The 22,548-nt window shown below is 44.6% G+C and overlaps 1 protein-coding gene across 7 annotated transcripts in view; it reads left to right on the top strand.

Annotated features, from left to right (window-relative positions):
* The window catches only part of CIT (citron rho-interacting serine/threonine kinase), a 159,394-nt gene that overhangs the window by 55,386 nt on the left and 81,460 nt on the right, over nt 1–22,548 (top strand). For 5 of the 7 annotated variants that reach the window (XM_045585388.1, XM_045585389.1, XM_036448872.2 and 2 more), the window contains exon 10: nt 4,103–4,286. The exons of 1 other annotated variant lie outside the window; for it this stretch is intronic. In XM_045585388.1, coding sequence (XP_045441344.1) covers nt 4,103–4,286 — 184 coding nt within the window. Of the gene's footprint in view, nt 1–3,022; nt 3,331–4,102; nt 4,287–22,548 lie in introns of those variants that run through there. One more of the 7 variants, XM_036448873.2, reaches the window with a different exon arrangement.

Consider the following 22,548-nt stretch of genomic DNA (forward strand, 5'->3'; position numbering starts at 1 on the left):
TCTCATTGCAAGAGGTATTTTCTAGTCATTTAATTATATGTCTGTTCAGTAAGTATTTATTGTGCACCTACTATGCTCCTAGAAAATGCTATATTCTCAGACTCTATCAACATAGATATAGATCCAATGACCTATAAATACTTTAAAAAATCCTCACCTGAGGACATGCTTATTGATTTTAGAAAGAGAGGGCTGGAGAGAGGTAGAGAGGTGGGCTAGGGGAGAGAGAGAGATGTGAGAGAGAAACATCGATTGGTTGCTTTCTGTATGCTGCTCGACTAGGGATCAAACCTACAACCTTCTGATGTATGGGACTGAGTCATCCAGCCAGGGCTTACTACCTTTTTTAAAGCAAAAAATATTACAATTTATTAGGATCAAATAAGGGCCATTATCCATAATGTACGAGAAAAAGGAGAATTAATTCCCTAAGATTGATGTGGTCATATACTTGGTGGTCTTTAGACTTGGCCAAGTTTTCCATAATCCTTTTAAAATCCGGCATCTAGATTCTGATTGTTTGCTGCTCACTCTATCTGGTGTTGCAATTAGATGTGTATTGAACCTTGTTATTCTCTGTCCTTTGACCGCTCATGTCTTCTCTGTCTCTCTGTGTTGCATTCATTAGGAGGATGTTCCCAACTGTAGCGTGCTCGTGAATCACTTGCATATCTTGTTAGAATGCAGCTTCTGATTCCCTGGGCAGGGGCAGGGCCTGGGGTTCTGCATTTCTAGCTAACTCCCTGGCGATGGTGATGTTGCCAGCCTACATGTTACACTTTGGAAGCGTAAGTCTGTGTGATGTCTTTAGATCTAACTGCCAGTTCACTAATTTCTTCTTCAGCTGTGTCTCATCTTTTACTTAATGCATCCAATAAATGTTTAGCTTTAAATTCAGTACTAATACTTTTCATTTTTATAAGTTTCACTTGCTTCCTTTCAAATGTGCTCGGTCCTTTTTTCAAAGCATTTTGTTCTTTTATTAGAATTTCTACTCATTTACCTGATAATAAATTACTAATTTTTTATGGTCCATTTTAGATTGTTCTTTTATCTGCAGTTTTTGAAGGGCAAATTTTCCCATTTCTTATACCTCTTCATGCTCCATCATGATCGTTTGGATGGTTTTTTTTCCTTTGTTATGTGTAGCTGATAGTTTTTACTTTTTTATTGTAAACTAATTTTGTGTGTGTGTGTGTGTGTGTGTGTGTGTGTGTGTGTCCTGGGTTGTGAGAGTGTCTCTACAAGTTATTCTCCACTTGTGTCTGTGGGTATCCTAAGGACTCTGTGATCCTGGACCAGTATTGATGTTCATTTCTTGCCTTATAGTTCCCACACCATTCACTCTACCCAGGTTTACAGTGTAGTTTCTTTCCCCCTAAAGGGCTCTGGTCAAGGGTGAGCATCCTCATCACTTCCAGTTTCCAGTTTCCCCACTCCTCTCAGGCCCTTTTCCCACCCACATGTGATTGCTAGGGCCTCTTTTCAGAGTTTCCTGTTACACTCAGTTGACTGCCTGTTTGGAGGCTTACATCCCTGGCTTTTAATCTGTCCTCTGAATATCTCACCCGTTATCAGCTGGTATATTTTATGTTGACTTCTTTTTATTGTAGGTTATCTGGCTCTTTTTAAAAATTTTGACCAGATGGGCTACCTTTGAGCATGATGGGCTATTAAAGAGGACTCTTATTTTATAGTATGGAATTTCTAAATCATAATTATTTCACAGAGGGTGGCTTCTACCCCTATATTAATCATACTCTTCATTCAGAAGTGAAATTCTATTTTAGTCTCCTAAGATAGATTAGTTCAGCGGTTGCCAACTGGTGGTCCATGGACCACTGGTGGTCTGTGAGGTCCAAAAGGTTGGCCACCGCTGGATTAGGATATAGTGGAAAGGGTATTAAACCTCTGTTAGGAATTAAATGATATAATTAAATGATTAGCACAAATATCCGCATGAGTATGTCGGTGTCGTGTGCAGGAAAGAAGAATATTCAACATAGATTCTGCTGTATCTCACTGGACTTCAGTACCTGCAGTATCTGTTGTAAACATGTATCTCATCTGTCATAAACAGTAGTACAGTAGGCAGTCTTCATGGAGTGCTTAATGTGTGTTGAGAACTGTACAGGCACTTTATACAGATTCTTCTCATTTAAAACTCCCAGCTGCCCTTTGAGGAAGTTATCTCTGTATTGAAAGTGAGACTCAGAGAGGTTAAGTAATTTTCCCAAGGTCACAGAGCTGTTAAGTGGTAAAGCTTGAATCCGCTTAGTCAGATCCCAAAGTAGGTGCCATAACCACGATGCTTCCATCCTGTTATCATCTGCAAATCTCTCTTCATACATTTTTTGTTTTTATCTGAGTTTCCTTATTTTAGAATGGAAAACTCTTTTTGATTCTTATGCGATGTAGTTTCATTAATTTTTTTTTTTTTTTGCTTAAAAAAAGATATTGGGTAATTGAAATCAGATTGGATTTGAGGCTGTGTTGATGGAAGTATGCCTGGGATGTAGGCTGAAGCATTCAATGTAATTTTCCCCCCCATCAGCTAATTTTTAAAGTGTTAAGCTAGTAGATTCTGATACTAACAGAGAACATTTAAATTCTCTTGAGAGCTTGGAGGTGTTAAATAATTTCCTGGCAGTGCACATTTTACATTTTCAATCTCCCACCTCATCTCAATGCACCTGAAGCTCTGAGAATGCTCTTTTACACTAACTGGGATTAGCCAGACCCCCTTCCTCTCCTCCGCCCTCCACATCCCTTCCCCGTTCCACTTACTTCTCAGTGCTGCTGCAGATGTTGTCACTGGGGAACTTTGGAAACAGCCAGAATCTTTTGAGTCTGTAAATAGAAAACAGATGCTGCTCAGATCTGGCCCACGGCTTTGTCCAGGAAACAAGGAGTTAAACAAGAGGTCTGGACTGTGAAGGGCTGTGACAACTGTCCTAGGGGGCGCTGTAGCCAACTCCGGCAGTGACTCATGCTGCCCTGTCACTCAGATCAGCATTGGCCCCTGCCACGCAGGCGGCCAGGTGGGGTTACAGCCAGAGCTCGCACGGAGTGGGGAGCATGAAGCCTGCACTGCGGGGGATGTGATGCCCAGCTCGCCAACTCTCTGGGCCGGGCTGCCTCAGACGCTACAGCCTGCAGCCATGGTAACGCTTCTGGCCGGCTGCACCCCCGGGAGCCCACCGCCATGGGCAGCCTCCTGGTGACGGATGGATGAGTTTCCTCCTCCCTGACTTGGAGAGAGTTGAGTAGGTCTGCAGCGAGCGGAGAAAGATGTAAGATGCCCCTGGCCGGGAGTCATGCCTTAACGAGGTAGGACGCCGATGTCCTTCGGTGCATCCGCCAGCGCAGGGGTGCTGTAGATCATGGGGAAGAACTTTATTTGGCTCGCGTTTCATTATGCTGATTAAACTGCGGTGGATTCGGAGCGGGGAGGGCATGCTTGAGCTGGGGAGAAGGGAAAACGAACTAAAAAAAAGTGATTAATAAGAGCTCCGTGTGTACTCATCTGGATATGAATGAGCTAGACTGCAGTGCTATCCTAACAGGAGTTACATACCTCCCAAATCCTCTTTCCTGTTCCTCCCTCTCATTCCGGCTAATCCACAAAACATAGAAATCCCATCTTATTTCAACCTTATTTAACGAATAGCACTAAATATTAATAATGCAGACCTATCTGGGAGAGGAAATGAATAGGTTTAGGTCATCGGGCATGCTGGCACCACCCGCTGATGCTCTGTATAAGCTCTCTGGAAATATCAGCAATGAGTGGCTTGCTCACATGAGTTCCCCAAGTGCTTTCTTTCCATCAAGTGACCTGTTTGAGTTTATCCTTCAGTTTATCCCAGCAGGGAAGGCAGCCTGTCTGCGGGTGGGTGGCCATGTTGGCAGAGAAGGGGTTAATCTCTTGTTGCTGTAAGAGCCGAGCCCAGGCAGGGGCTGCCTGTGCGAGCTAGATTGAAAGCAGGCGCTGCAGTGCCATCGCAAACGCTGAGGGAGTCGGAGGATTTTCTCCGCAACAGTGTGCAATCTGGCTGAATTTCTCTCTCTCCCCACCTTCTTCTTGTTTTTCTTTAACCAGCTCCTCCCCCCTTCGTTCCCACCCTCAAGTCTGATGATGACACCTCCAATTTTGATGAACCAGAGAAGAATTCGTGGGTTTCATCCTCTCCGTGCCAGCTGAACCCCTCAGGCTTCTCGGGCGAAGAACTGCCGTTTGTGGGGTTTTCATATAGCAAGGCACTGGGGATTCTTGGTAGATCTGAGTAAGTGAGAATTTGACTTTCTAAGGGACCTGCATTGATGCAAGACCTACAGAGCCCCAAGGTGGTGGTGGTGGTCGGGTGGCGGGAGTGTGGTGGGGGGAAGCTGTTAACCAGCCTGCATTGGGAACGCAATTTACCTGTTTGGGCTTGGGAGGGGTTGACTGTTAATATTTTCATTTTGCTGTGTTTAAGGTACCTCTTCCTGTCTGCAGCATCATAATTGTCAATCGGGTACTTTGGGTTAGTTTCCTAGTCTTCAGTCTTCTTTAGAGGGAGGAGATAGTGGGAGGCAGCTAGCAGTGCAGATCTGTGGTGGAGGGAGAAATGTGCAGGGCTAAGATGAGCTGTCCATCTATGTATCTGTCCACCTAGGTCTCCATCTCTCAGGCGGGGAGATGGAGGTTGCTCTCTTGGCTGTACTGCAAAAAACCTAGGAGCTGTGGCTCAGGGTTCCTGATGGGTTTAGCTGTCAGAGCTTCAAGTGGCTGCGCGGAGCTCTCACAGAGCTGAGCTCGGCTCCGCTCGAAGTCTGCTGGAGATCAGGGCGCTGGCAGAGTGCTGGCAGGCAGAGAAAGCCCCGCTACCATGAGCCACCGGGAGGGAGGGAGTGTGATGCAGCGAGTCACTGATTCCCAGAACCGGGCTTCGCAGGGGAAGAACCAAACAGACCAGGAGACTAGGAAATGGAAGTGTGTACTATAACTGCAAACCTCTCGACATGAGAAGTCTTTCTTCATTTTTTAAAAAGCTAATGAAAAACGCATAAGCGTGGCACTTGGGACAGGAGGGTCTGGGTTCCGCCTCCTGGATTTGTCTAAAATGCAGTAGCCTCAGTGGATGCAGGAGCTCAGTGTCTCGCTTCGTTCTCCTGATCTGATGACAGTCTGTGTTCAGAGGTGGGAGTTCCCAGGCAGTTCTTGGACCGGCCCTGGCTCCTCACTTGGAGGCTCTCAGGGTAATGTTGGGCAGTTAGTTGCTGCCCACTTAGGAGATGAGCAGAATTTGATTTTCTCCTTGGCAGCATTCATTCCTGATTTGTTGTGCTTGTAGCTTAGACATCAATTTGAAGGGATATCATGTTGGTTCTTGGATGGTGCCTCCCCTTGGGTGCTATTTTGACAGTAATGTTCCTGAAAAGATTTCAGACTATTGTGGGGAATTGGGCACTTGACATGAGATAGAGTTGAGGGCTGCGATTGAATTTGGGGCAGATTTTTATTTTTTATTTAGAAAGGTACTGAAGTGGTCCTTCTTTCCTCCCTGCCTGGGTGCTGGGTTTAAAATTTGGGGTTGGATTTTGGTAAGCATTGGCTGTGCTTTTCTGTCTAAATTTGCTCAGCAACCCCCAAAGGGATCTGATGATGGGAGGAGAGGCAGAAAGCAAACTAGCTGTTGAATGTGCCCTCAGATGGATCTGAAACGGCCCAGCAGAGCTGCAAGGTTTTGTACTGGAATCAGGGCCAGGGCAAACGTGGAGGCCCGATACTGAAGGATGCATGGTTCCTGAGCAGCTTAACCTTGATACATGCAGCAAACTGAAGGTCACAAATGGGACTGCAAGGAGGCGTGTGGAGAGCTCTGTGCTGGTCAGTAGTGGGCTGGCCAGGTCAGAATGAAGCAGCTTAGGGTGCTGATCAGTGATCTGAAAAACCAAAGAGGACTCGAGGGAATTAGATTTTAGGGTCAAAGGCAGAATAATAGAGGGGGAAGAAGGGGGGATCTTAGGCACACAGCAATGAATCTGAACAGGATGTGATTAATTGCTTATTTTTCAAGAAGACCGTAATTGCATCTTCCTGTTTCTCACCGAAAGCTCAGTTAAGAGAGCTCTGTCAGGGCATCTCAGTGCTAAGGCCCAGGCCCTCGACGGATTTAATTTACCCGTGATCCTTTTTGCCAGATTGTGTTTATATTGCTCACTGTATCTGAAGATAACTATCTCACCTTTGGTAGTTCAAACTATATCTCTAGGATAGAATGAGCTTCTGTTCATGCCCCATCAGAATGCTTAATAAGATCCTCTTAATAGAAGAAAAGTCCAAGCAAACAAAAGGCTGTATTTCTCATTTGTCTTTGGGGAAACTTCATTGCCTTTTCCATACCAATTCAGGGTTGGAATCAGAAAGATTCTTCTTTCATCTTATGTCTCTTAACGTGATCTTGCCTTCGGACTATACTGCCATGGGCAGCCCTACAGGTAAAACCTATAACAGCATTTTAGCAATTCACTGCACCTGTTGGATATAGGCAACCCTAGGCATATTGGGTTGTTATTATTTAGAAATTCAATAAAAGAGATTCAGTGATGGAGTTACTTAGAATCCCCTGCAGGTTTGTTGATATATATTTACAGAATTCATTTGGAGGTGGGGGATGCATTTTCTGGGGGTACCACCATCGCCACCAGGGACCTGGTGTTTCTTCGTGGTGTTTCTCCTCCTCCCCTCGCTGTTTCCAGCATCACAGGTTTTTATTTACTCACATTGATTACCTCTGCTGTTACTCACTCTTCACACCACCGAGGAAACTGCAGATGTTGCTCTACTGCGCTGGGTAAATTGACCCCAGGTCTGCTGCCAGTGAATTGAATGAAATGTTCGAGGTGGGGCTGAATGAATGAGGAATTTTCTCGGAGACTCTGGCAGTGCAATGATGTTAATTGTCGCGGCTGTTTGTTAGGATCCCTTTTCGGGTCCCCAGACTATTTCTCAGCCAGCCACTGAGCACATCATTCTTTTAAGGTTTAATACAGCTCTCAGTTTCAGCATTCTCTGCCTGAGTCTTCATTCTCTGTCTGTGGGAGTTCCTTGCAGCTTGAGTTGGAGGGAGTAGGAGAGAGGCTACAGAATTAGTTGGGTTGTCTTTGAGGTGGGATTTATGGCAAAGTTGGTTAGTGCTGGAGAGTGGGTAAGTATTCCCTTTTTCTTTTTAATCAACAATAACCCAAACCAAGTCCTCAAGCTCTGCATGCCTGGTGGTTCCTGTGAGCTTCTATTTGCTTGGATTTCACAATAGTAGGGTATTAACGGAAATCAGTGTGTTAAAGGTTTCAAAATAGAGCGGGTCCTAGCTCTCTTCCCTTCCCTGTCAGTCGGGTCCAATTCTTTAGGACCCTTCTCCGTCCTCCAAGATTGGAGGCACTGCCTTGTTGGAGCTTTTGCTGGATCAGTGCATCTGCAAACCGTCAGTATCCCCTTGCGAAGGAAAAAGCCAGTTGGCTTTCTAGTCTGTGTTCGTTTCGCATATGCCGGTTGCATGCTGATAAAGAAGTTGGGAATTGAAGAGGAGCATTAGGATCCCAGTGGGGCTAGACTCTGTGGGAGGCCGTGTCTGTTTAGGAAGGGGCTTACTCTTCCCTTTGGCTCAGGGCTTCCCCTTTCCTTTTGGGTAGAGCTGAACCATCCAAACACTGGGGAGAATGAAGAATGGCTGCAATATTGCTTCCCCGGATCCTTAGAGAACCAGTTTCTGGTGCCTCTTCCTTGCATGTCAGTTTCCTCCTCTGCAAAGTGGGGTGATGATAATACCTCCTCTTAGGGCTGTTGGGAGGATTCTGTGAAGCATCTAAAACACTTGATCTAGTACCTGGCACGTGGAAAAGTCTCAATAAACGTTCACTTTTATTATTTTTGTTACTACTGATACTCTATTCTGTATATGCACAGTGTCCTGTTCATGTCAAGTGGTGATGGGAAGAGCTCAGCAATAATTAAAACTCCAAAGTCATACCAGACCAGAAACCCAGCTTCCCAGGCCCTGCGGATTTTCTGCTAGAGAAGCTTAAACGTCCTAACCAACCACAAATTAGTAGGCATTTGCCAAATGCCTGTAGGTAGAGGATGGTTGTTGGGGTGGAGTGGATGGGGGATAGAATTAGAAGGCCCAGGCCCAGAACAGTTCCTTTCTATCAGGTTGTACAAGTGAAAGTGTATGTGTGTGAAACAATTCAGGGAACACCGAGCAAACACCTTTGCTGCAGAATATCTTGGTACAAATTGGAGAGGCAGGAGAGCCAGGCAGCCCAGGACGGGACACTTAGTAGGTAATGCCAGTCACAGTTCTTGCCAAATTACAGTGATGACCACCGTTGGAATGTCTGTCCGTTTTTCCTTATCGGCTGAGATCACAGGGCAGGGCTGGGTCTCATTCATCCGCTCTTACTGGAGCGCCAGGCATGGCAAACCCTCACGAAACGTGTGCTGAATCTGAATTTATAGGGTGGAAGGTGAAAGGTGAAATATTTGGCTTGGCTTTTTAGGAGACAGTGATTTGGATGAGTGGAGAGGGATGTAGACAGGATTTCAGGTAGGCAGAGGGATAACAGCTCATCCTTACAGAGTACCAGCTCCGTACCAGGCTCTGTTCTAAGCACTTTATACAGATCAGCTTATTTAGACTGCACAGCAGCCCACAAGGAAGTACCATCATCACCCCCATTTTACATGTGAGGAACCTGGGCACAGAGCGAGTCAGCAACTTGCCCAAGGCCACACGGCTCCAAGTGGCTCAGCTGGGACTTGAACCCAGACAGTGCAACTGCCGAGTCTCTTAGCCACTGTGCTCTTCTGCCAAGTGTAAATGACTCAGACAGGAGAAATTGGGAAATTTGTGTGAGGTCCTAAGTTCACATGCTTGTCGATGTGGAGGATGACAAGCAATGGGTTTGGAGCAGGGTCAGGTGAGAATTAACAAGTGATCTGAATGCTAAATGACTTTGTTTTCAATCTCTGTGAGGTTATTGAGTAGGTGGACTGTTTAGTTCCAGGATTTTTCTGATTGATTTCTTCCTCTTCTCATTTAGATACTTACCGTGTGTGTGTGTGTGTGTGTGTGTGTGTGTGTGTGTGTGTGTGTGTTCATCAACACATGCGTATGTACTCTTCCCTGAGAATTCTTATTTGCTAGAGTCTAAGGTTGGCAAGGACAGGGAGCTGCACTGACCTTGCTCTCCATCGTATCTGCAGGCTGCTCATATACAAGTTGCTCAATAAGCATTTGGTGAATCGATCCAAATCATTTTTATGGCTGCAGCTCTCCATTTGTTGATGACTCTATGATCCGTGTCTATTCAAACCTGCATTTTATACTTCCAAGCTGCCTCCTGCCATCTATCTTGGGATTGCTTATTTTAGTGAAGGATAGCCTGAGCTCTCCAATCAGTCCTACTTCCTTTTTACCGAAATACTTGGGAATATTCTCTTAAAAAGGGTTTTTCTTCCCACATCCAGCCTTGATCCCTATTGCAGAGTCTCATCTGTGTTTTTATTTTTTCTTTAGTCAGCAACAATGACAGAATCTATTGTGATACATAAAGGTATGCATACCTTATACTTCCCAAAGAGGTTAGAAAAATGTAAATGGCTCCTGCCCATGGTTACGGTTGTCCTGAATGGTTTCCATTCTGCCATTATCTGGACCAGATGTCTAACATTCCCCTCGGTTGTGTTGCATTCTCTATATTCTTGATCATTCAGTTCTTCCTTCTCTTAATCGAGCACATCTTGTTCTGCTTGCCTTATTCTGTTCTCTATTTAGACCGAGCGTGCTTGCCTTGCAGGCCTGGCAGGGCCGTTCTGCCGCCTTCTCACTTGTCTTAAAGATACCTTCAGGGAAGAGGATCCAAACCATCCTAGCCCAGTCCCAAAAATTAGGCTCTGGAAGATCTGTCAAGTGTTCTTGTGTGTGTGTTTTTGCTGGCCTACACATGCTAATTTGCACGGTTGCCTCGGATCCCCTAAGAAGACAGTAATTGACTAAATGGAGCTGTATGTTCTCAAGCTGTGTGCCAGTTTGGCAACCCTTCTTTTACCTAAGTGAATTTCTCTCCGTTCTCTCTATCTCTTATCTCCTGACCTCACTCATCTTCTTTTCTCTGACAAGCAGAGAATAGTCTACACTCAGTGCCCCTACGGAAATGACTGTCTCAGAAGCTACTGCTTCCACCAACCCCAAATCTAGTGATTTCCACCTCACCGCAAGATACCGTTAATTGCCACACTCGTCTTGAAATTTTCTATTTTCTTCTGCAAACTTGGCTTTCCTTCTAAATCTCTGCCATTCACACTCTTTTGTAGCTGCTGTCTTCTATTCCAGGCCCTAAAGTACACATTGTTCCCTAAAGCACTCTGTTTAGCCTGTCCTTGGTGAGCTCAATCAGTTTCTTTTCTTTCTTTTTTAATATATTTTTTATTGAGAGGAAGAGAGAGGGATAGAGAGTTAGAAACATTGATGAGAGAGAATCATAGATCAGCTGCCTCTTTCACACACACCCCCTGTCCCCCACGACTGGGGATGTGCCCGCAACCAAGGCACATGCCCTTGACTGGAATCGAACCTGGGACCTTTCAGTCCGCAGGCCAACGCTCTATCCACTGAGCCAAACCAGTTTCGGCTCAATCAATTCCTTGCCCTGTGGCCTTCCTCCCAGCCAGGATATTCTACTAAATGGAGCTGTATGTTCTCGGCTCTGTCCTCTGTTCCCTCCCAACACAGACGCACTCAGTAAGCCACTAGGTGCTAGCTTTGGCTTCTTCATTTCATTTAAGACAAGAAAACAGAGTAATCTGAAACTCTTGTCCCCATCCCATCTGTTGTGCCTGCACATGTGTCAAACACAAGGCCCGCGGGCCAAATCCGTCCCGCCAGGCCTTGCAATGTGGCCCGCACCGTGCTGTCATCACTGCACTCCGCTGCGTTTCCATCACAATGACAGTTTATGACTGTTCAGTAAACCATTCGGCCCGCGATTTAGGCTGGATTTTAGATTTTGGCCCCTTCTCTGATTGAGTTCGACACCCCTACGTGACACTTGTATCTATGCCCATCTTTCTGTCCTCACTCCCCTCCCCCATTGACACTTTTGCTTGGACCATTGCAGTAGCCTAGCGGATTCCTAAGCTTCCAGTGTTCCTGGCTCTAACCCATCCTCCACAGAAGATGGAACTCTTCCAAATCACAGGTTAGATGATGTCATTCTCCTGCTCAGACCTTCAGTAGAATCACAGTCACACAGATTTAACGGCCACTCCTGGCCTTGGTATTCAAGCCTGGTTTATGCCAAGACCCAGCCTGCCTTTCAGTCCTCATTCCTTCTTGTCCCCTGTGTCTGGCCAAGCTGCTCACAGTGACTGTGTTTTCTACCCTGTGCCTTGCCCCTGGCAGGTCTTCAGTGAACATTTGTCAAATTGAATTAGACTAAAGTGGCCAGGGATTATACCATTTTCTTCTGCACAGTTTATTCAACTGTTAATGGAAGCTGTCATCTATTGAGTACTTCCTGTGTGCCCAGAACGATGCTGAGTGCCTTACTTGCATTATCTCATTAAGTCCTCACCGTAAATCTGAGTCAGCTGCTGATAGCCCCATTTTACAGATGAGGAACTAAGGCTCAGCAATGTTAAGTTATTTTTCTTAAGTTTTGTAGGTAGTAACAGATCTAATATTTAGACCCTGCTTCTAATGGTCATGACTTTACTAGATTATGCAGAACCTACAGAGTTGCCTAAAAATAATAAAGATGAAAGAGCTGGCTTTACTAAGAATTCACTCTGTACCAGGTGCTATTGCAAATGACAAGCAGCCTCATTTAATCCCAATAACAACCCATTGTTTTACAGATAAGGGAAGTGGTGATCGATCAGCGTGAAGCTTCTTAAGTTTCATGTGCTTTGATGTGGCAGAGGATGGCCAACTTTTTCGGCGTGTAACTGTAGAGCTAATACAAGCACTCTTCATTTTTTTGAATGAGCTTTATAGCACAGCTTTGGAGTCAGAGAGATAAGAGCTCATATCTAAGCTCCACCTTTGCTAGCTGTATGAACGAGGCATTTAACTTCTCTCAGCCACAGCTCCCTTATATGTAAGTGGGGGTTATAATAGCATCTGTTTGATAGGTTTGTTGTGGGGACATGTAGAGCATACAATGCTAGCACCTGGAGCAGGTGAGTGTTCATTTCACGTTTGTTATTGAGGGGTGAGGATGGGCCTAAGGGTGCTTTCGGATGTCTTGTCTTTCCTGCTTCACTTCATAAAGACGTCTTGCTGGTTTCTGCCCATTGAGAGAAGCAGACTCCATGTGGGGTGCTTGACAGATGTCGTAATATCTCCATTCAGTTTTTTATTCTGAATGGAGTCTGTGGTGTGTCAGTAAAACATGCTTGAGGCTTCTGGTAGGATCAGTTTCAAGTGGGGTCTGAAAGTCGGTGCCGGGAAGGAGGAAATGCTAGTCTGATATCACGCACTTCCTCCACTTTACGGTGCTTGAGTGTGCATGTAATTGTGGCATTGCTGTTCCTAATACTAGGCACCTCTTGGGCAAGGACCAGCAACATTGCTCATGCCAGCGTGCAAGAAAGGCACTGTTTGTTTTCCTTTGTCCATCCATGACCTTTGAACGAGGTGGCCTGGGGCACAGAAGTTCTTGGCACATCATTCATTCATTCATTCATTTGCTCAACAAATATATTGTTCTAGGCCTTGTGGCCTAACTATGAAAAAGGCAAAAATGGTTTTTGACCCTAAGAAACTAGCATTTTGTTGGGGGATGACAGAGGATAAATAAGCTCATAAATTAGAAAATTTCAGATGGCGGTAGGGGCTCTGAAGAAATATGAACCTAGATGGGGAATGACTGGGAGTGACTTGGGCTGCTGGAGCTGCAGGATGCACGGGGAATGTGGTTTGAATTTCGTTAGGTAGAGCCTTCAGGTTTGGGTTGTGCTCTACAGATGGCCCCTATGATTTTCCACATTATAATGGGACAGAAGTAGAACTTGTACCTTGCATTTTTGTCTTTCCTGGTACAATCCTCTTTCATGATGCTGGGTAGCATCAGTGAACCGTAGCTCTGTCAGCCATACAGTCACGGGGTAAACAACCAATTCCCATTGTTTTTTTTGGACACTGCTCTGAGCATGTTTAAAGTAGGCTAGGCTAAGCTATGATGTACAGTAGGTTAGGTGTATTAAATGCATTTTTGACTTAATGATATTTTCAACTTAGTGATGGGTTTATTGGGGCGTAATCCTGTCACAAGTCAAAGAGCACCTGTAATTGCAATGTACAGGAAGCCTTTGCAGGAGGGATGTGGAATAGCCGGTTCTTATTTTACAAAGGGTCCCTATAATGTTATGTGATGAATAGTAGGGCAACAAGAGTTAGATTCAGGGAAGTAACTTGGGTTACTGCAGTCATCCAGACAACAGGTGCAGGTATATCAATGAAATTAACCAGCAAAGCTTAGAGGTGGGGACTGTATTAGAGATCCCATGAGATGCTATGCTTTTATTAATAACATGATTTTTAATAACTGATTCTTGAATTATGTGCTAATCATTCCAAAGCAAATGCTCTAATTCAACTGGAGACCACTGCTGATTGTGTGTCTATGTTTGGGTAGGGGGTACTCCAAAGCCAGCTAGACTCTGACACTCTTTAGAACAGCAGTATTTTTTATATTACCAAGTATTCATGATGGACACTACTGTATATGTTAAAATGGGTTTATGAATTTCAGAATGCCCAATCTTAAAAGCCAATATGTTTTGGGAGCAGAATGCTGGTGAGTTTTTTATTTTTTACCCCGTGTTACATCTTGCAATGGTATGTATTTTTAGTGCCTTTGGCCACAATTAAGAAGGGCCCTCAGCTGAGTAATTTGAGGCCCTTGTTTTAGCCTCCAGTACCCACTCGTGGTAGCTCACGCATATGTGTGATCTGTGAATTAGTGGCATCTTCTGCAGTCATGGGGTCCTCTTCTTAAGGGAATAAAGGAAGGTGTGATACATAATCATGATCTCAATCATTACAGTAGTTGATTAGGAAGTACTTAACATATGTACTGGCTTTTAGGATGGAAGTACAGATTGTATACTCTTTAGATATGAAGTATTTTGTTAATAGCTTTATTAAGGGTGTTTTTGGAGTTATGTGGATTATTTATAGACATTGGGGAAACTGCATTTTATCATTTTTACTTAAATGTTGAAGTTCCATGTAAAGTAATTTTTAGGTCACATCTAACACATTTAGAAAAATAAACACATTCTTTCTGCTGCAGCAGTAACAATGGAGCTCAGCCTTCCCTCTGTGTCATATATCGTTACCTCTATTAATACTCCTTGGGTCTCTATAATTATAAAGCAGATGTGTATCAGCAAGAGATGTCGATTTCTGAGTAAACTTTTCTAGAAAATAGAAGCTGGAAAAAAAAGGAAAACCCAAACTTGTCTTCGTGCTCACAGAGACAGCACTGCTGTGTGTGGGTGGGTGGCTGCATGCAGCGCTGCTCAGAAGTGCCTTTTCTCTCCATGGGGATAACTGGCTGTGGATCCGAGATGTGGCCAGGAGGAGTAGGCAAGCAATGTGTGGGCAGGCTGCATGTTCTTTTATTAGCATCCTTATTGTACTGCATCTCATCGAGCCTGGAGCATGAACCAGCCAGGGCCTCTGAAATCTGTGTTGTTTCCTATTTAATTACCACCCTTGAGCCACCGAGTGATGGAGGAAGAGTTGTTCGTGAGTGTGGGCTGAGCTGTTTGTGGGGGTGGCCGTGGACTGGCCTGGCTGTGGATACTCTTTAGTACCCAGGCTGCCCTGGGCTCAGGCTTAGAGTTGCCTTCTCAGCACTGCACATAGCCAGTCACAGATAGAAGTTACCTTCCCTCAAGTAACTGGTTTTCCTTTCCTCCGTGACCTCGCTTCTATGAGCTGCTTCGGTACCTTTCTTGGGTTTGTGCAAGGCCTTGCAGCTCTACAATAGCTGAGTTGGGATTTGAACCAATAGCCGTTGGGTTGCAGAGCCCAACTTTAAATTCCCAGCTCAACTGTCCCCACCCTAATCATCATAATATAGGAAAATGGAGAGGCCATAGGTAGATTATTCCTGAGCATCAGTGCCATGGGATAATAATACCCACTCCATAGGATTGTGGGGAAGATTCAATGAGGTAATCCATAGAGCACCAAGCAGTGCTTGGCACATAGTAAGTGCTCAATAAATGTGCATTATTATTGATGATAAAGATAGTGACATTTGCTGAAACCGGTTTGGCTCAGTGGATAGAGTGTTGGCCTGCGGATTGAAGGGTCCCAGGTTTGATTCCAGTCAAGGGCATGTGCCTTGGTTGCGGGCACATCCCCAGTGGGGGGTGTGCAAGAGATGGATGATCGATGATTCTCTCTCATCGATGTTTCTAACTCTCTATCTCTCTCCCTTCCTCTCTGTAAAAAATCAATAAAATATATATATTTTTAAAAAGATAGTGGCATTAATTCTCTCTGACATTGCTAGTTCCTTGAGGACAGGAATTGTAGCTTCCTTAACTTTATAACCTCCACAGCAAGGTTTCTTAACTCAGCACAATTGACATTTTGGGCTGGATAATGCTTTTGGGAGGTTCTTCTGTGGATGGCAGGATGTTGAGCAGCATATCTGGCCTCAACCCATTAGATGTTAATAGCACTCCAGACCGTGTTATAAAAGTAAAAAAAAAAAAAACACCCTCCAGATGTTACTCAGTGTCCCCTGGGTGACAAAATTGCTCCCTAATTGAGAACCACTGGTTTATAGTACCTCTCATGGGATACCTTCCCTATCTATATCTGTGTGTGTACTTATCTATCATGTATTTATCTTTTATCTGTCTTATCTATCTATCTATCTCACACATTAATTTATAGAAGGTAGTCCTAAAATATTTATTGAAGTTTGAAAATTCTTTTTTTTAAAGTGTATATTTATTGATTTTAGAGAGGAAGGAAGAGGGAGAGAGATAGAAACATCAATGATGAGAGAGAATCTGCCTCTCGCATACCCCCCAGCTGCCTCTCGCATACTGCCTATTGGGGATTGGGCCTGCAGCCCGGCATGTGCCCTAGACTGGAATCGAACTCAGACCCTTCAATCTGTAGGCTGGCGCTCTACCGACTGAGCCAAACCAGCTAGGGTGAAGTTTGAGAATATTTGGAAAACTCTTTAGTTAATAGGTGGAGTCCCATTCCAGGGTCAACAGAACTTCATGGTTAGTTTCTTGGCTGTAATTCTGTGCTCATCACTCAACCAGCTACACGATTTTTTGCAAACTTCCCTTAAAGCAACAAAACCATCAGCTCTTAATACGACTTTTTTTTAAAAAATAAAACTTTATTGTTCATATTATTACAGTTGTTCTTCCCCTTCCCCCAGCTCCCTTCCACCTGGTTCCCACCCCACCCTCTGCCCTTACCCCCACCCTCACCACCACTGTCCTCATCCATAGGTGTACGATTTTTGTCCAGTCTCTTCGTGCACCTCCTACACCCCTTTTCCCCTGAGAATTGTCAGTCCACTCCCTTTTTATGCCCCTGATTCTATTATATTCACCAATTTATTCTGTTCATCATATTTTTTTATTCACTTGATTTTTAGATTCACTTGATACATTTGTCCATAATTTTTATCTTTACCTTTTTCTTCTTCCTCTTTTTAAAGAATACTTTTCAGCATTTCATATAATACTGGTTTGGTGGTGATGAACTCCTTTAGCTTTTCCTTATCTGTGAAACTCTTTATCTGACCTTCAATTCTGAATGATAGTTTTGCCAGGTAGAGTAATCTTGGTTGTAGGTTCTTGCTGTTCATCACTTTGAATATTTCTTGCCATTCCCATCTGGTCTGCATAGTTTCTGTTGAAAAATCAGCTGATAATCATATGGGTGCTCCCTTGTAGGTAACAAACTGTTTTCCTCTTGCTGCTTGTAAGAATCTCTGTCTTTTGCTCTTGGCATTTTAATTATGATGTGTCTTGGTGTGGTCCTCTTTGGATTTCTTTTGTTTGGGGTTCTGTGTGCTTCCTGGACTTGTAAGTTTATTTCTTTCACTAGGTGGGGGAAGTCATTATTTCTTCAAATATGTTTTTAATATCTTGCTCTCTTCTCTGGCACCCCCATAATTCTGATGTTGGTACACTTGAAGTTGTCCCAGAGGCTCCTTACACTATCTTCATATTTTTGGATTCTTTTTTTCTTTTCTGGTTGGATATGTTTTGTTTCTTTATATTTCAAATCTTTGATTTGATTCTTGCGATCCTCTAGTCTGCTGTTGGATCTTTGTATATTATTCTTTATTTCAGTCATTGATGCTTAATTTCTAGTTTGTCCTTTTTCATATCCTCAGGGTTCTTTCTAAATTTATCTGCTGTCTCTAGAAGATTCTTGAAAACCTTATAATTATGGTTTTGAACTCTATATCCAGTAGTTTTCTTTCCTCCATTTCTGTCATCTGTGACCTGTTTTTTGGTCTCTGCATTTTGACTGTTTCCCTGTGTTGATAGAGTGTCTTTGTGTGCTAGGTGTCCTATAGGGCTCAGTGGTTCAGCTTCCCCAGTTACCTGAGGTGGACACTCTTGGTGCACCCCTTTGTGGGCTGTGTGCACAGTGTTGTTGTAGTTAAGCCTTGAATGTTGTTGGTATCATTAGGGGGAATTGACCTCCAGGCCAATTGGCTGTGAGGATCAGCTGTGTCTACGATGGGAGAACTTCTGTGCTGGAGACACCCTTATTGGGCAAGACTTGCTTCAGTGGGGCTTTGGTGCTCACTGAGTCTGCCTCTTGAATGTGTCCCTTATGGATCTGAGCAGTTGTAATCTGGATGGTCACATTCTGACCACTGGTTTGACTGGCTCTTGGATCTCCAAGGAGGTGCTAACTTAGCCTATGCCTGAGGCCCTAGGCAGGAGGTATGGAGAAATCTGCAGATTCCTTTTCTTTGTTTGGGGTTTGGAGGTGCCCAGATGAGGCCCAGCTGTGAAGCAGTGCAAGCTGGTGTGGTGCCTTGGGCCTTATTTTGGAAGTTCTGGGGCTCTCTGACCCAGCTGCAGTTTGTTAGGTAATTTTAGATTGCAAAGGGCCAGGCCATTCATTTGCAAAAGCTCCTGCACACAGCTGGGGTGGGGTGGAATCTCAGGGAATCCACAGTGTGGAGCAAACAGCTATGGCTGATCTTCAGTCCTGCCCTAAGAGGCCCCTGGATCTCATTGTGCCACGGCAAGCATCTCTGAGAGAAAGCCGCCCTTGAGTTCTGCCTGAAGCCAGACAGTCCAGTTTCTCTCCATATGAGTCTGGATCCCCAGAGCCTCACCTGGAACTGGAGTTCAGACCAGTCAGGAGCTTGTGTCTTCCTCCTGGATGAAAAAGACAACCGCATACTCAGTTGCCAGCCCTTTTCGCTTGTGTGCCTCTGTACCTCTGCACTTTACTTTCGCACCTCCTCTGAGTTTCAGTGTGCTTTTCTCTTCCCTTCTAGTTGTATAATTTCCACTCAGCCAGCCTTCCTGTGGTTCTGGATGATGTCCGTTTTGTCTTTTAGTTGTAGTTTTGAAGTGATTGAGCGAGGCAGCAATTTCAGGTGTTTACCTATGCTTCCATCTTGGTTTTTCTTTCATTGATTTTTAGAGAGAATGGAAGAGAGAGGGAAAGGCAGAGCGCTAAATACTACTACTCGATGAAATGGTGCATTTCACAATAATTCTTAACCAGTTGATTTACTACTTGCAGAGCACAGAGACCTATTTGGTAATAGTCTGGTGGATCTGAGGCCAGCTTTGGCTCAAACCTCCTAAGCTATGATTTACAATATGGTCAATTCTACAATAATGCAAATGTCTGCAATAATTTGCTATTGCTTGGAAAGTCAGAAGGTCAGCTAATGAAAAGCTTAGAAAAAAAGTAGATAATATTTCAGAACATCTTTTGGGGGATCTGTTGGTTCAAGAAATACAGAGCTTATCATTGGTGCTAGTGATAGAATTAGCCTAAGTGTCTCTATGAAAAAATAAATGTAATGCAAATATGTTAGGTTGTGCCAGCCTTTAGTATATTCCTTTTATGGAAATAATGAAAATGATATATTTTAGTTGACTTATTAACATTGGGATCATAGGAGTAGCCTTTTATCATTGTCTAAAACATGTGCATTGTCTTAGAATTTATAACTCACCACGATTAACTTAAAAATTATGTTCCCACTTAAAGAGTGACCAAAGGACACCAGCATCAAATGGCGTGGCGAAAGTGCTGCTTGGCACCAAAAGCTGGGGACAGTCATATTGATACTATCCAATCTAATAGAGGCAAATTGACCATCACAATGATGGTGGTGCCCATAGCCACAAGATGATGGTGCCCAGTCCCCTCAGCTCCACTGGAGTCCCACAGTCCTTTCAGCCCAGCTGGGAGGATTGGGGGGGTGGGGAGGAGGGCGGCAGGTGGCAGGCTCACTGTGCGGCCGGAACCAACCTCAGCCCCCCAGCTGCCTAGGGCTGGCCTGAGGCGCAGGCAAGCCTCAGATGGCAGCTGCCCACCTGTCCAGTGCTGCCTGAGGCTCAGGTAATCAGGGCTGGCCAAGACTTGCACTACCGGCAGTGGCAGCAGCAGAGGTGTGATAGGGCATCGCCTTGCCTTGATCGCTGGCTCGCCTCTCGCTCCTGAGGGCTCCCAGACTGTGAAAGGGGGCAGGCTGGACTGAAGGACATCCCTTCAGTGCATGAATTTTCATGCACCGGGCCTCTACTGAATAATAAATGCCTAGACCCTAAATCACAGGCACCATGGTTCTCAGTGCTGTGTGTACATTAGAATTACCAGGATGCTTAATGAAAATGGTGCTGCCCAGGCCCTACTATTAGTCTATATGTCTCTGATTTAATTGGTCTTGTTGGACATATTTTTTTAAAGGCTTAATGTTTAAAGAGAAGTTTTAGGTTCACAGCAAAATTGAGAAGCAGGTTCGGAAATTTCATACGTACTTCTTGCCCCTACTATTAACATCTGGCACCAGAGTGATACCTTTGTTACAATGGATAAAACCTATACTGACCCATTGTTGTCACTCAAAGACCATAGTTTACTCTTGGTGTTGTACCATTCTAGGGCTTTGGACATCTATGTAATAACATGCACCCATCATGGTAGTATCACATGGGTATTTTCATTGTCCAGCAGTGTTTTTCAAAGGCTCTCCAGGTAACACTAAGGTGCAGGGCCGTCCAAAGGGCTGCGATGACCTTTGCCCTCTATCCTCTAGCCTCATGCTCCAATCCCATTGTTGTTTATGGGATTGTTGCTACAAGCCACTTTAGTCACAGAATTCTTACCAGAGCTTTTAAAATTTTTATTTTATTTATTTATTATTTGAAAATTTAGAGATTATTTGAGCCAAACTGAGAACAAGCTCAAAAGCAAGATCTCAAAGAATTGAGAAAATACTCTAGAGTAGGGGTGTCGAACTCAATCAGAGAAAGGGCCAAAATCTAAAATCCAGCCTAAATCTCGGGCCGAATGGTTTACTGAACAGTCATAAACTGTCATTGTGATGGAAACGCAGCAGAGTGCAGTGATGACAGCGCGGTGCGGGCCACATTGCAAGGCCTGGCGGGACGGATTTGGCCCGCGGGCCTTGTGTTTGACACATGTGCGAATGGCAGTTTTGCGGTTCTCTTTATACATTTAGCATCAAAGGAGAAAATGTAAGGAGGGTTATGTGAAATCCACTGGTGGCATATTAAGGAGGTAGGAGAAAGCGAGGCAGAGGAAATGTCTAGGATTGGATAGAGTAAAATGGAGAAGTACATATTTCTTTTAACATCGAGATGGTATTTTGACAACAAGACAACAATCACCATTGCTTTTTATAGATGTGATTTTTATTTCTTAAGAAGACGATTTTCTTAGCACCTTTATTCAGAAGAGCTCTTAATTGTTGTACTAGTACTTCTAAACAGTGAACATTGGTCAAGTATCGAAACAGTAGAAGAATGAGGGAGTTAGACCTTGGGCGACAAGGAGGCATGCGCTTTGTCTCCTTCCTACAAGTGCCAGTGAGTGGGGTCGCACATCTCCTCGATTCTGGGCCCCATTAAAGAGTGACCTAGATTAGGTTTTTGTTTGTTTTGTGAATCACGCCATCAGCTTTGCACCCACAGCTGCACACTTCAAACGTTAAGCCGGGCCTCCACATGTCATCAGGTTTGGGAGCCACTACCCACCCATCACCATGCACCCATGTGATCACTCCTCTACAGATGCTGGTTTTGTGCTTGGGCACAGAGAGCTGTGGCCTGTGTTGTCTTCTCTGACTCATGTCAGAGCGTGTGACTTCATGACAGGTGGCTGACTCTTAATACTGGAGGACCTGTGAGCCTGTCTGTGGATCAGCCCTTCCTCCTGGCTGGGTTGGGTCTTCTCCTCCAGCTCCCTCCCAGAGTGAAGACAAGAATGAAGGAAACAGCAAGAGTAACCCAGGTCATGCTAAGCAACCCATTTTATCTCAGGTTAAAGGGGGGGAAAACTGTGTGAGTCTGTGTACCTAGATTTAGGTACAAAACTGGCTAATGAGAGGCGTAGAAGTCAGTTAAAAATTTTGGCCAAATGTTAGATTTAAAAAGGGATTTATTTTTGGATTTTAGTCCCTGTTGCCCATTTCTATGAATAAGCAACATTTGTTTTAATGTGAATAATAGCACAGAGTGAATTCAACCCACTGAGTTTGACTATTTCGAGTAACTGCTTTAGGCCTGTGAGGCCTGTGCTATTTATGACATTGCATGGGTAGTGATGACAAAAATGACAGTGATACTAGTAAATGGTTGGCTTGATTGAACCCTCTCGATGAGCCAGGCATTGTGCCTAGGGCTCTACCTGGGTTATCTCATCTAATCCCGCAGGAACTCTTTGAAGTAGGTTGAGAATTATCCCCATTTTACAGATGAGAAAAACGCAACTGACTCTGGGTATTGACCTGCTTAGTTGCCCTGGAGCTGCCACTGGGGCATGGCAAGACAGCACTATCCCACCAACTCTTGTCACGGGGGGGGGGGGGGAAGAGGTCAGGGTAGGGACAGGGGAGCTGCAGGGAGAGAGGTGTTCTGAGTTGCTGCAGGGAAATGACCTCTTTCAGGCAGGGCAGTAGTTTGTGTCGGCATAAAGCAGAACTTTCACCTACTGGTAAGATGTGAAAGCTAATGGAGAACCAGCTCCTGCAATCCCGTTACCAAGGCAACACAGATGGGGCTGTGGGACAGCTGTGGGCTCTGCTGCATGTCCTTACCTAAGTGAGAACCTTTGTCGGTTATTGCTCTGACCCTGCCCTTCACCAGTCCCAGTGTTTGTGCCCAGGGAGCCAACCACTGTGGGAAGCTGTCCTGGGAGGGGACTGTCATTTCCACAGCTGCTTCTAGGGATGAGGCAGAGTGCGAGAGTGATATACACAAGCATATCATTTCTATGG

Source organism: Pipistrellus kuhlii, unplaced genomic scaffold, assembly GCF_014108245.1.
Source record: "Pipistrellus kuhlii isolate mPipKuh1 unplaced genomic scaffold, mPipKuh1.p scaffold_m20_p_20, whole genome shotgun sequence".
Classification (NCBI taxonomy): domain Eukaryota; kingdom Metazoa; phylum Chordata; class Mammalia; order Chiroptera; family Vespertilionidae; genus Pipistrellus; species Pipistrellus kuhlii.